Source organism: Schistocerca piceifrons, chromosome 6, assembly GCF_021461385.2.
Source record: "Schistocerca piceifrons isolate TAMUIC-IGC-003096 chromosome 6, iqSchPice1.1, whole genome shotgun sequence".
Classification (NCBI taxonomy): domain Eukaryota; kingdom Metazoa; phylum Arthropoda; class Insecta; order Orthoptera; family Acrididae; genus Schistocerca; species Schistocerca piceifrons.
Window position 1 is genome coordinate 91,170,694 of NC_060143.1, and position 15,251 is coordinate 91,185,944.

A 15,251-nucleotide genomic window follows, 5' to 3' on the forward strand; every position below is an offset into this window, starting at 1 on the left:
GTAGCACAAGCAATTGGTGCACTGATAAAGGAAGATTATAATTTAACATCTTGGCCATCTTCATGTTATCAGAGTTGGAGCAAAAGCTTATACAGGACATTGAAAGGAGAGGAAATCAACAGTGTTTTTCTCAAAGGGACCATCACAACATTAGCCTTAAACAATTTAATTTGGCTGACTGGATGGTGGCTTGAACCATGAAACTTCCTGACAGAATAAAACTGTATGCCGGACCGAGACTCAAACTCAGGACCTTTGCCTTCTGTGGGCAAGTGCTCTACAATTTGATCTACCCAAGCATGACTCATGCCTCATACTCACAGCTTTACTTCCACCAGTACCTCATATCCTACTTTCCAAACTTCACAGAATCTCTCCTGCGATGGTAGAGCACTTGCCCGCGAAAGCCAAAGGTCCTGAGTTCAAGTCTCGGTCCGGCACACAGTTTTGATCTGCCAGGAAGTTTCATATCAGTCCAACCTCTTAGCCACTTCATCACTTTGTAAAACATTATGGGCATAGATCATATAACTATTTAGAGGGTCTTCAAGAGTATAACCTATATTGTGTCACATTAGGATGATCCAACTACAAATCTGGTGTGGCATTCATGCATTTGTTTTTTCGTCAAAATAATGGTAATGGTGTTGGCTTTCCAGCAATACTATTATTCACAGAAGAAGCATAATTTGTAGTAGTCAGATATTTTAACAGAATGGTTATAAGTTGGAGAATGAGATCCTTTGTGTAAATTACTGTTTGTTATCACTAACAAAGATTTTCATAAAGATTTTTGGCAGTGTTCTTCTTTTAGCCCTATTTAACTGGAGAACCTTACTACAAGAGTCTGCACACCACAATTACAAAACAGCTGGTCACAATACCACTTTCTTTGCACAGCTATCTCTCTTTCCATTGCTGATGTGTGAGAACAACTAACTGTAAACTTTAAGAACAATGGGAAAGTCAAGCAGGATCTGTTACCTGGCCAGTATCTTCACCTGATTTATTGTATCTTGATTCAATTCTTTGGTGGCTGTCAAAACAGTAGTTTACATTACTCCTATTGTCACCATAGCTGATTGATTTCACAAATCAGCCATGCATTTGATGACATGAAACAGAATCCTGCTATCCTCGATAGAGGATTGCAGCAAAAGTAACAATTACGTGATGAGTTTCAGAGAAAACATTTTGAACACCTGTTGTGACTTTATCTGAATATGTCTTTAATGAAACATAATATGCGCACAATTCTCATTATTCATTCTCAGAAATTTACAGTCACCTTATGTACATAACTCATGAAGCATTGGTTCATGAGCTTGTGTGTGGAGGCTTTCATACTTAAAACTTGTCAGTGTAATCCTAAAACATGCTTCATATTTTCCTTAGGTGTTTTTGTAATCAGTTATGGCATATGAATATGGGACAAAGAGAGAAGCATTCAGATTAAAAAGGGCATAAGTCAGGTACACAGTCTTCCTGCGCAGTTGCATAACCTATATACAAAAAAAGCAATGAAGGAAATAAAATAAGGATTCAGAAGTAGAATTAAAATTCAGGGTGAAAGAATGTCAATAATAAAACTTTGTGACAATATTTTTACTCTCTGTTAAGGTGAGGGAGAATTACAAGGCCTGTTTAATGGAATGAACAGTTAAAGTAAGAAGAACAAGGATCAAGAATAAACCAAAAAGATGAAAGTATTATGGAGCAGCAGATGTTGAATCACTGACAAACTATATTGAAATTTGGGACTATGTTTGATGGGCATTCTACACTGATTTACACTATTTTTATGCTTATTAAAAACCTTTATGTGTTGGACATCTTTGAATCATGTTTTTGGAGTCTGTCACATCCACCGTCAGACAGCTGCTCACACTTTTGAACATCTGTGAAATGATGTCCATGCAGCAGTTTCTTTGTAGCATTGAATAGTTGGTAATCATAATGGACAAGTCATGAGAATATGGAGAGTGTGGCAGCACCTAGAACCTCATGTCAACAATGACAGCTGTGATTGTTCCAGTCATATGGGGATGAATGTTATTGTGCTGAAAGAGCATTCACTTCACCCATTTTCCAGGCCATTTCTTTTGGAATGCACAGTGAGACCCTTTGGAGGTCACATTATGCAATTAAAAAGAAATGGCCAGAATGGGCCACAAAGATACCTCAGAATGGACACCATTTCACGAATGCCCAGGAACAGCTAGCAGCTGACCTGTGGTGGGTGCAACATACCCCTAGGAGGGCTTACAGAGAACCTATATCAGTGATGCAAATGTGTGCAGCTTAATGGAGACTATATTGAGGTAATGCAAGTGTCTACTGAGGCATACAGATTCTTAGTGAGTGAGTGAGTGAGTGTGTGTGTGTGTGTGAGAGAGAGAGAGAGAGTAATAAAGGGTAAATCAGCATGGAACATGTCTCACTGTAGACAAAGTAAAGAAACTTTGCTTCCTTGGAAACATGATGAATAATGCAATGAGGATTTAAGTAGCAAATGAGCACAAGAAAAAAAGAGCATTCTCCATAAAATAAGTCTGCTAGTATGAAACCTAGGTGTTAACTTGAGAAAGAAATTTCTGAGAGTGTCACTCAGAGGTATTATAAAGCATAGAAATGAATTGTTGGCTGTAATAAAATTGGGAAAGAAAAGAATCAAATCATTTGGTACATGATGTTATGAAAGGATGCTGAAAATGGAGTAGACTGTTAGGATAAGAAATGAGGAGATTCTCCACAGAAGTGATAAAGAGAGGAGTGTATGGAAAACACTAAGAGCAGGATGACAGGGCATGTGTTAAGATATCAGAGTATAATGTGAATGATTCCAGAGGGCGCTATAGAGGAAAAATTGTTTACTGGAAGACAGAGACTGGAATACATACAATGTGTAATTGAGGATGTTCGGTTCAGGTGCTGAGATTAAGAGACTGGCACAGAAGAAGAGATTGTGGCAGGACACAGAAGACTGATAACCTAAAGAGATAAAGGAATTACAGGTGAATAAAATATTGCATCTTTAAATGCATTTTAAATACCATAATGAATTACATGACAGATCTATCAAAAATGACTGGTGACAGTGTATTGGCACTTCATGATTGTATGACCAAAGATTAAATTCACAGTCAGTACCGAATGCACCCTGTTGAGAAGATGGGAGAAAGATGTCAATGGCGATATGGACACATTCTTCAAGTAGATCAAGAAACAATAGCAAATCTTTGGTTTTCATTGAAAGTCAATGGTAAATGACCTATGGGAATACTAAGACAATGTTGGCTAGATATCCTCCAGTGAGTCTCCACCAAGACAAAGCTCAAGATTATGCCAACTGGAGCTAGAGAGCAAAAAAGGCAGACTTCTGTACATTGAGGGACAAACACTGAGGATGAAAAAGAAGATAATGTATTTACAAATTATAAATAATCAGTGTAAGGTTGTTTCATTTGGCTATTGTGTATTGTTAGTCCTGACAATCCTTTTTTGCTGCATTTTATGTGTAGGGGGAGCACAGATAGTAGAAAACTAAAAAGGAGAAGTAAGGATTTGAGAGGTGAGGATGGAAATTATGAGACATTAGAAGAAATAAACCTTTACAACATGGTAAAAGAGAAAAGTGCTTTCCCTCTATTGGCTGTGTTGATGCTACTTCTGTTTCTGTTAGCTTGCCACATCTCACTGTCACAAGAAGACCAAGATAGCATATCTGCTGGTGGAACAGAATGTCTTATCAGATTAAGTTCTCACATGCAGGATGGTGTCACAGTGCTAGGATTGTGCTATGTAGTCAGTGTCAGCTGCTGTCTCTGGTGCCACTGTTGTCGTAGTTGTTGCCGGCTGGTTTCCCAATGCGAAAGGTGGTGTTTCCGCTGTCTCCACAATGAATACCCCTCGGGTCCTGCACACAACACATTCATCCATTTATACACTGTCTTCTATACTTCCTTTCAAGAAGGAGAACCTTCAGGGATGTGGACAAGTCCAGTTACACGTTACAAAAGACAAAAAAATTGTTGAAATCTAATCTGTATACCATATTAACAATAATTTATCATTATACTGCTTACTGTCAGTCTCGGTAGCTGAGTGGTTAAAGTAGACGACTGTCATGCAGAGAACCTGTGTTCAATTCCTAGTATTACCGTATTACCAGGGATTTTTCCTTGGTGGGAGGACTGGAACGGGGTGCAGTCAGCCTTGTGAAGCCAACTGAGGACTTACTTGAATGAACAGTAGAGCTTCCAAGGTCAAGAAACCTGACAAAGACTGGGAGAATGGTGTGCTGTCCACATGTCTCTCCACAGTACATCCCGTAACACGAATGGTAGAGGATGAGACAGTGGATGGTTGGCCGCAACTGGATCGTTTAGGGCTAGAATGCGGAACTTTACCTACCTTAACTATCTTTACTGCTTGATATTTTTCATGCTTATACCACCTAAATAATCAACAAAATTAGAAACATAGCTGTTACATTCAAGAAAGCTGTTACTTCCTCAGTTGCATTAAATAACTGCTATTTGTAGATTAATACTTATTTAGCTTCCTAAATATGTAAATAATGAGCCCAGTTTACAGTACATTATAAACTGTTAACTGCAATGTCAGCTGTAATGTTACAAGCAGCTGGTTCAACTGCTGAAGGACAGACTAAATCTAACAGGTTGGCTGTGGGACAGCATGAATGTCTGTTGGGGCGGCCAGCTGTCAGATGGACTGTGAGTGCTAGTAAAGGTGGCTAGCAAGTCACATGGGACAGCGGTTATCAGAGTTTTCCCAGGCTGAAAGAGCAATCAGTTTGGTTGACATGGTCACAGGATGAGCTAAGATGGATGGAACAGTGACTTGGAATTTCATCAATAAAATATGTAAAATACGTTATGAACATGCTAGAGAAAAGACAATGGCAGCTTTGGGACCATGATAATGGGAAGAGCTCACTGAACATAAATCTGTGCTTGAAGCTTTAATAATTAAAAATTATTAATATTATAACAATTATTGTCTGTAATAAATTGTAACAACTGAACCCATTACAAAAGTGACACTTATGATACACTAGATGAAATAGAATAATGTCAGCAATATAATGAACAGATTACTTTTCCAACTAAACAAATATACAAAAATGTCAGAAACAATTTAGTTTGTTTATGTAAATAGTGCCATAACTATGGAATCCTCCACAGAGGCACAAATGATCTTATCAGCATTAGTTTCCTTCTTTAATATTCCAATAACTTTTATTTATTTATTTTATTACCCATCTTTAGTCACTAAAAATGCAATTGATGTCATCATTTGTGTACATATACAGTTTACATAACTGACAGAAATGTTCTAATATATTGCAGATCATTATTGTCTGATAAGATACAAAAATTTGTCCTTGATGCTGCACAAGGTATTTGCATTATATTTACATGTATAAGTTTAATCTAAGTGAAACTGTATTAGTACCAGTACTTAAGATCATCTTTAGTGCACATTATAAACTCTTCTATTGTATAAAAAGCTTTTTCTCTAAGCCATTTCTTTGTGACACTTTTAAACTCATTCAGTGACACATTATGTGCCTCTATTGGCAACATGTTAAATAGTTTTACTCCCATGTACCTGCAACTATCTTGAGTTTTCTTTAGTCTAGCAACTGGGATGTCAATTTGCTGTTTTATACGTGTGTCATGGTGATGGATAGATTGTCGTAGTTTGTGACTTTGTTGGTTTTCTTTTGTGTGTATCAGACAACTTAGTATAAGGAGGAGTGCAACTGAACTGTTAGTATTTTTAGATTTTTGAAATATAGTCTACAAGACATTATTTCTGACTCCATGGATGCATCTGACTGCCTTCTTTTGCCAAATGAAAACTTGTTTTGCTCTGGGTGAGTTTCCCCACAACAAAGTGGCATATGTTAAATGGGTGTGGAAAAAGGCATAGTATGCATTGAGTAATAACTTACCACTAACACATGACCTTAGTTTACCTAGCAAATATGTCACACATGCTAACTTAGTACAAATATAATCGTTATGACTCTTCCACGTTAATTTTGGGTCAAGATGGATCCCAAATAGTTTAGCTGAGACACAATCAATCTTATCACTCTTAACACACAACCTAAAGAGAATATTTACAGTTTTATCATGATTTATATGCAAGTCATTGAGTTGGAACCACTTGATGGCTGCTCTGAGATGAGCCTCACTTTCCTCGTTTAATTTTCCTAAATCTTTCCCTGCTGTAACAAAAGTTGTATCATCTGCATAGAGTGTAGATTTACGTAACATGGTGCTGGGCAAGTCATTTACATATATTATAAAAAGTAAAGGTCCAAACACAGAGCCTTGTGGTACACCCTGCATGATATCCAAGACATTTGACCTCATATGCACAATTTGTTTTCTGTCGCTCAGATAGGATCTGATCAGAGATAGTTCTGAGTCTCTAATACCACAGCAGTGCAGTTTATCTAGTAGTATCCTGTGACTGACAGAGTCAAATGCCTTGCTGAGGTCCACAAGAGTCGAATTAACTGATAATCCTGATTCGAATGATGACAATATATATGAAACAACATCTTCAACTGCTTTTGCCATTGACAGGCCGGACCTGAAGCCATACTGAGAGTCACTAAGAATATTATTCACAGACAAATGTTGACTGATTTGGAGCTGTATGCAATATTCCACTACTTTTGATAATGTACATTTAATTATATTTGTGATTTATGCAATAGTTCAAGTTAGCATTTTGACTTGAGGGTTGGATGCGGCAGTACGTCTGAGATTTGTTTAAAATTGTTGAAGTAACACATAAGTGAGTTTACTAAGAGGTTGCAAAACAACCACAAAAATTTCTATATGTTTTATGATAAGTATTACAAAATTATTGTGAAAATTATGAATGGTGGTCAGGATGAAAGCATCTGCACTGAGTCAAGGAGAGGTCATCTGACTGAACCTTTAAGTAACCATGCAAGGCAAAGCTTGTGAACTTTCGTCAGTCATATTGTGCATGGAGTTTTGGTGGGGTATTTTTGTCTGGAATCACTAAAGTTATGGGCAGTGTCTGGCCTCGAACGTTACTTTTGTGTAGAGGACTTAGAATAAGCTTGGTCATGTGTGATAACTTATGAATCTCGGCACTCTGATTTCAGTCTGGGCAAGTTAGTGATGAGATCTCACTTCAGCAACTTCAGTTGCTATTGTGTGTCATTGTGAACTAGTAAAGATTTGTGGTTTAACAGATTTATATTGTGATGAACTTGAACTGATTTTGTTGGATTAACATTAATGACTATAAAATTTAGATTCGCTGGGGATGATAAAACTCATGCTAGTGAATGTTGAGGGATAGATCTGGTTTTTGAGAGTTTATTGCACTGATGTACTTTATTATTTAGTGCATGCTGCTGAGTGTAAATGCTGTGTATTTACAACACAATTCAAAATTTTACACTGAACAGTTATTCAATGAATTATTTGTATGTGGCCACCACTTGCATACATTGTATTTTTCTGAAGAATAAATGAGATTTATATCAGAGTTAAAATAAATCTGTTTTATTTTACTATCCTAGGTGATTTCAAACAACAGAGCCATCCTCAGTACACCTTTTATTAACTTATTTGCTAATGTCCCATTGGTAGTATAAGACTTTGATATAAATATAATTAGGTATGTTGTTGTACTATAGAGCAACAGTGTATGGCCTCCCCCTATTAATAATAATGAGCCATGCTTAAAGTTATTAGCTGTACACTGTCAACACTCTGGTGGAACTTATTACTGCACTGCAATTGTTTGTATCGAAAGGGATACACTGAGTGAGGAGTAGGAACTAGAAACCCACGAGTAACGCTGCACAGCATTACAAAAAAAACACTGTACTTGCCATTATCTAGCAGAAATTTCCAATCATTTAATCTAGATATTATAACAATTTTTTTAGAATGAATGGCCAATAAGATTTGTTTCGAATTTTTTTGAAATGTTTGGAATTCCCAATTTCTTGGTTTATTTTAGATGGAAACTTGTTGAATACCTTTTGTACAAGACAAACCCTAGACAAGAATGTAATGTCTAGATGAAAACTGTTTTGATGTTTTTTATTGCACTTGTGTAGATCAAATTTCAGTCGGCAACAAAAACAGTTAAAATGTAAATGTGTTGAGAAGTGAATGCAAGAATTCAAATATTCTTAAAAAAGGTTTCCGCAAGATGTATGATTAGCTATTTTACACAATATTGTTTTTACTCAACACAATGATAGATGCTTATAAGGGTCAATAATGTGGAACTGAGGTCCTCAATTTGTTTATCTGTGTGATGAATCTTTCTTAATTTGCTAACCAACTCAATGTCAAGGAATTTTACACACTTTGTTTCATGTAGGGTATGGCTATTACTGTCTTCTACTTGTAAGGCCATTACTGCTTGATTGAAATCACATAATGTGGGTCTTTGTGAGATTAAGACTTAAACTTCTAGCTGCGAACCACCTGTAGATCTACTCAACCATCATCTGAGCTGTAGGTGCTAGGATTCAGTTTGAGCCATTGGCTGATATGCTTGTGTGATCAGCAAATATTACAGTTTTTGATTCACCCTTTAAAGTTATTGGGCAATCATTTAAGGAGATTAAGAACATGTATGAACTCAGTTTTGATCATTGTGCCACCCTATGTGTTCTGCTCCCCCATTCTGAGGTTATATTCATGCCTGTGACACAATCTGTCAATGAGACCCACTGCTTTCTTTTACAAAGGTAAGATTCCACCAAAGCATTAATGCAACAACACTTTAGCTTATCAAGTACTGGAGGCCTTTTTGGACCACACATCCACAGATTTTGGCAAGGTCACAATATACGCCAAAACAATAGTTTTTCTTGCTTCACTCTGTCAAAAACACTCAAAGCTGGCTCTTTAAAGCCACATTCTGTGTTCTATCAGATAAAGTGCTTCAGGCAGGCAGATAATTGCAAAAGTTGATACATAGGCAATCCCAAAAACTGAAGAATTGTGTGCTATCTATTTTATACATTAAAACTAAAGAAAAATGACATCTTGAACTAATACTTACATATGAATAGGATGCTCAAATTATTTTTAAGCGAAATTGTGGTATTTCCAAAGTACTGTACAAAAAATCCAGAGCAAGTGAGTGAAATTAATAAAAATGAATCAATTTTGAGACATACTGACATAGGCCTACTACTTGTTTATTTTGGCAAAATAAGAGATTGGTGTCATTACTCAGCATTACTTCAGTATCAACACAAATATTACATGTTCTGAATATAATCTGGTGGAGAAGTCTCATGGCATGAACTATGAGACCAATAATTTTATACCAATAAAAAAAACAGAGTAAATGAACTGTATTGAAAAATAAGTGCCTTAAATAAATCATGCTTCTTTAAAACTGTTGATTATTTGTTCTATAACAAATGGTGCAACTACATTCACAATAAACAGTTATGTTTTAGTTTGAGAGCATGAAAGCTTCTGATTGAGAAACGCTTCAGTCTTACGAGTGGTATGCAAATGTAGCTACTAGCCTGACAACTTGATTTTCAAATTCTATAACTGACTTCAGTGGTAGTTAGTTATTAATTTTAAGTCTCAATGATGTATTTTAATGAGAATCATGTTTGTTTTATGTCACATAAGTTGCAACGTCAGTTCGTCCTCCACGTCCAGCACTAAATTTTGCATCACAAACTGTATATTAAACATTCTCAATCTGCCTTTTATGATCAGGGACTTGCACTAACTTCATGTTTACTCTGCACGTATGTCCCCCCATAACAACTGCAGGAAATGTTACAATAGTGTTTGTAAAAATCATAGATGCAGTTAGTGCTGTATGCAAATATGTGTTAAACTGCAGTATAATATGATGTATTGCACAGAAACAGCAATACTGTTGTGGTAAATGAACACAAAAGCATATAAAATCAGAGTTATGTGTTGAAATCAAGGTATGACACAGCTTAGTTTTCAAATGTCAACTTCCCCAAATTGACACAATGACTGAAGTAACGCCAGGGACAAGTGTCCCACGTACTGAAAGAAACAATCTATAGGGACTGATGGTAAGTGCAATAAAAAAAAGAAACACACACTTCACAAGGAGAAAAATCCAGGATATTTCATTGAATCCTGAATGTGTTCTGGGGCAACATAACAGTTTGTTCAAAAATAGGAGATGTTCAGAAAAACTGGGATGGATGGGAATCTTTAAACTTGTAAGACATCTACTTCATGCATTGTACAGGTCGTATACTACATAAGACCATTATCAGAGCATCATACACCTTTATATAGACTGTCTAGGAAAATAATTTTGCCATGTTTTTAAATTTCTTTGAGTTCTTGCGTTTTTATATTTTCACCTCTCATAAGTTAAATTCTCCTTTGGTGTCCAAATATTTCTGCTAGGCCTTCTCTTTTTACCCATGTGATCCTCTGCTGCCTAATCACAGCAACTCATTTGTCTTCTATTGTATTTCTTTCTTCTGCTCCATCCCAACAGTGCCTAGTGCTCCCTCTGGAACCGTCAACAACCCCAGTCCCATCTCCTTAAATTCTTACCTTTTCACAATATCTTCAGTTTTAATTTGCAGGTTACATTCAACAAATTATGCTCAAAGTGTGTACCCCTAGAAACATCTTACAGTTTAAAATCTGGTTTCAAAATCTCTGTGCCATCATCTTACAATCATTCTGCAACCTTCCAGTGTCCCCAGGTCTCTTCCATGTATACAACTTTCTTTCATGTCTTAAAACAAGAGTTAACCATGATTAAATTTTGCTCTGTGCAAAATTCTGCCAGATGATTTCTTCTTTCATTCCTTTCCCCCAGTCCATATTCTACTATTTTTCCACCTTGTCCCCTTCCCTGTACTAATGTGAGCAGAAGTCCTGTTCTTCCTGTCACAGCACTTTGGTAATTTTCACTACATCTAAGTTCAGCCTATCCATTTACCTGTTTAAATTTTTTAACCTACCCACCCACCTAAGGAATCTAACATTCCACAATCTAACCCATAGAATGACAGTTTTGTTTCTCCAGATGTTAATATCCTCCTGAGTAGTCCTGCCCAGAGATCCGAATGGGGGATTATTTCACCTCCAAAATATTTTACCCAAGAGGATGCCATCATCATTTAATGACACAGTAGAGCTGCATGTCCTCACCATATACAATGATGTAGTTTCCCTTTGCTTTTAGCCTTTCACAGTACCAAGGTAGCAAGGCCATGTTAATTAATGTTACAAGACCAGATCAGCCAATCATCCAGACTGTTACACTTGTAATTAATCAAAAGACTGCTGACCCTCTTCGGGAACTACAAATTAGTCTGGCCTCTTGACAGGTAATCCTCAATTATGGTTGCCCCTAAGGTACAGCCCTCTGTATTGCTATATTGTTGATGGATGCAAGCCACCCCAGCTCAGCATGGTCCATGTTTCACAGGGTGGTGTGGGGGTGGAGGGGGGGAAGGAGGGGGGGGGGGAGGGTGGAGGTAATTCATACATGGAATCAATAGTAGGTTATGTGAGAAATTATTACAAGGGACATGGACACACCGGTACAATAAAGGGTAAACAATAATTCTAAGACAAATATTGGAACACAGAATGTGTGTAGAGCAATTGCATTTCCTATAAAGTGTGAAACAGAAGGTAAGCCTCCTATTTGCCCAAAAGAGACAAAATCACTAGTGACAAATGCACCAAAAGTGCAACTATCATCCTATCACATACTTTGCCTCATACATACAGGGTGTCCCATTTATCTCGACCACCCTAAACAACTGTTTGTCCAGATGCAAATTACAAAATGTTTGAAGAAAATGTCCTTTATCAATCTGAGGGACATCAATCAGCATGATTGCCTTCATTGTAGCTTTGTTTTTTACAACATTATGAACAGTGGTATAATTTTTTTAAATGGCACCCTGTATTTTTTATTTGGTAATTCATTTGCTCTCCTACAGACCTATTCAAAAATGTATCACAGTGTACCATTCACTGAAACACAACATTATTAATTACAAAACAACACTGATGTTGACACTCCCAGTGCTCAATGCAGGTACTTGGGGTAATGGAACACATCCATGCGCTGGTGCTAACAGAGGGCAAATGTAAATGTAAGTAGATTGCACACCCGTCATTCCGTCAATGTCAACCCACAGCAACGAAATCATCATAGCACTCGCACAGATGAAGCTGCCAAAGTTACTGTTCTTAATTCCATTGCTATGAATCCACATGTGAGCACACAACAGCTTGAACATGAGATAGGCATTCCTAAAACCAGTGTACATCGTATTCTTACATGTCAGTGGGCATGGCAGCAAATCCTTGCCAACTTGAACTTCTTCTCCAATGTTCTATTTACCGATGAATGTTCTCTCTCAAACAAAGGACAGGTAAATACAAGGAACATGCATTGTTGGTCCAGCGACAACCCACGATGGCTTAGACAGGTGGAACATCTGCGGCAATGGAGAGTTAATGTCTGGTGTGGAATGCTTGGAACTACAATTATTGTCCCTTATTTCATCAATGGTAGTCTAAATGGCACAGCATATGCCAACTTCCTCAGCTGAATTCTTCCTCCTCTTCTGGATGAAGTCCCACTAAGAACCAGAATGCTTATGTGGTGTCAACATGATGAATGTCCAGCACATAATGCCTTGCATACATGTCGTGTTATGAACTGAAGGTATCCTGCCAGATGGATTTGTCGAGGAGGAACAGTTACTTGGCCTGCTAGGTCTCCTGATTTAAATCCTCTGGACCTTTTTCTTTGGGGATGCATTCAAGACATTGTCTATCACAATTTTCCAACAACTCCAGAGGACATGCAGGGACATATCATGCTTGCATGTAATTCTCTTCAGCAGGCAACACTGGAAGCAGTAAATAATTCTTTCATCAATGAGTGCACCAGTGTATCGGTGTCCAGGGTCACCACTTTGAGCACCTTTGAATGTCCTACATCTGGGCAATGGTACAGGAGAATCAAAGTCAATGTTGTGTTATGTTTTTACTTGGTTTTCATTTCTTTACTGACAACTCCAGCAAGTGGACGAGTTTGTGATCCTGGGCTCAATGTCAATGTTGAAATGTGTAATTAACAACTTTGTGTTTCAGTGAATGTACACAGTGATACATTTTTGAATAGGTCTTTAGGATAGGAAATGAATTACCAAATAAAAAATACAGGATGCCATTTAAAGAAGTCATACCGCTGTTCTTATCTTTGTAAAAAACAAAGCTGCAATGAAGGCAGTCATGCTGATTAATGTCCCCCAGATGGCTAAAGAACATTTCCTTGAAACATTTTTTAATTTGGATCTGGACAAACAGTTATTTGAGGTGGTCAAGATAAATGGGACACCATGTATATTAAGCAGAGCAATGTAATATTCCATCTGTGATAAATAGCCGAGGTTATTTCTTTTTTAAAAATGGCGATAGACGAAAATGTGAAAATTATTGAAGGACTGCTTTGTTTATCCTGCCTATAAAATGTATTGAAATATAATAAAAAACAGAGTAATGCCATTACCAATGGTAAAGCTAGATGACGTCAGGAAGATGGGTTCAATAAAACTGATCCACTATAGATAACATTTTACTGTAAACTCTATCATAAAAAATGTCAAGGTTACAATTTCTAAACACATATTGCAGATAAAGAATTTAAAAAATGCTTTTGATAAGCTGAAGAGAACTAGATTATGAGACATAATGTATGGAAAAGGATATCCCGCATATCCCATTCGAGTTAAAAATAAAAAACAATTCAAATACTGGCATAAGTAAAGCTGTGGGTACCGGGCGTGAGTCGTGCTTCGGTAGCTCAGTTGGTAGAGCACTTGCCCGCGGAAGGCAAAGGTCCCGAGTTCGAATCTCGGTCGGGCACACAGTTTTAATCTGCCAGGAAGTTTCATATCAGCGCACACTCCGCTGCAGAGTGAAAATCTCATTCTCAAAAAACAATTCAGCCTATAGACATGTGTACACATTCTTAACTCAGGAAGAAGTAACTGCTGTATCCCACTACCAGTGTGAGTGCATCGAGTGTAGTGTTGCCATACCTGGGTACTTAAATCAAAGACCAACTGTATCAGTGTGGGCCAGCCACTCGCAACCACCTGTAAGAAGCTTGCACATGGCAGAGTCTTTGGCACACCGCCTACTGGTGACTTGCAGCTATATATGCAAGGAGCAGTGCTGACTCACTCCCACTATGTTCTTTTAGTTTGTACAGCTGACATCAGCTGTTCTGTGTATTGCTTATATGTGGAGTCACGAGAGGCTTATTTCCGTTATTGCTCAGAGGCTTATGAATAAAGCCATATTCGTGGTACTTGGATTGGTTTCATGTATTATTTGGTTACAATTACACAACTAGCAATGAGTTTGGAATGGTTTCTTTGTGTGCAGTCTTTAAGTGTTGTTTCATCAGGTTTACTCATTATGGATGCCGTGCTACCGGCCACGATTGAACAGCTTACTTCAGCAGTGATCACTTTGTCGGTTTCCATTAACAGACAGGGCACCACTCCACCAGTCTATCTACCCACTTTTCCTCCATATGATGATTCACCCAAGTACTGGAAGGTCACAAACCTCAGCATTTTTTGGCTTTCAATGTGACAGACTCAAATTTGTGCAAAGTCTTATTTTCTCTCATGGATTCCATCTGAGATGTATCACTTACTGTGTCAACTTGTGCCATTACGAGAACCTGCAGCTCGTACTTTTGCTCATATGTGCAGTTTATTGTCTAAATACCATTGTAAACAAATGCATGTCATATGGCACGAGTTGAGTTGTATTGATGCCACAAGAAACCAAACCAGTCATACAGGGCCTGGGCAGCCAAACTTCGCAGCTTTAGCCATAAGTGTCAGTTCACTGTTGATGTCCATAATGACTCTTATGCAGACTTTATGGTGCATGACATAATTATCTCTTTAGCTCCAGAAGGAAATTTGAAAATTTATGGTAAGGTCTTATAGGATCAAACAGCTGAGGTCATCGGTCCCTAAGCTAACCCACTACTTAATCTAACTTAAACTAACTTATGCTAAGGATAACACACACACCCATGCCCAAGGGAGGACTCGAACCTCCAATGGAGAGAGCCACGTGGACGGTGACAAGATGCGTCAGACCGCGCGGCTAACCCATGAAGCTGCG

General features: G+C 37.7%; 1 protein-coding gene and 1 non-coding gene across 3 annotated transcripts in view; one reads left to right on the forward strand and one right to left on the reverse strand.

Moving 5' to 3' along the window:
• Positions 1-372: 372 nt before the first annotated feature.
• The window catches only part of LOC124802607 (pancreatic triacylglycerol lipase-like), a 237,942-nt gene continuing 223,063 nt past the window's right edge, over positions 373-15,251 (reverse strand). For both annotated transcript variants that reach the window (XM_047263490.1, XM_047263489.1), the window contains exon 8: positions 373-3,916. In XM_047263490.1, the coding sequence (XP_047119446.1) occupies positions 3,787-3,916 (130 nt within the window). In that variant the 3' untranslated portion in view covers positions 373-3,786. The remainder of the gene's footprint in view (positions 3,917-15,251) is intronic.
• Positions 13,894-13,968, forward strand: Trnap-cgg. The gene has a single exon. It is a non-coding gene; the product is annotated as a tRNA-Pro (tRNA).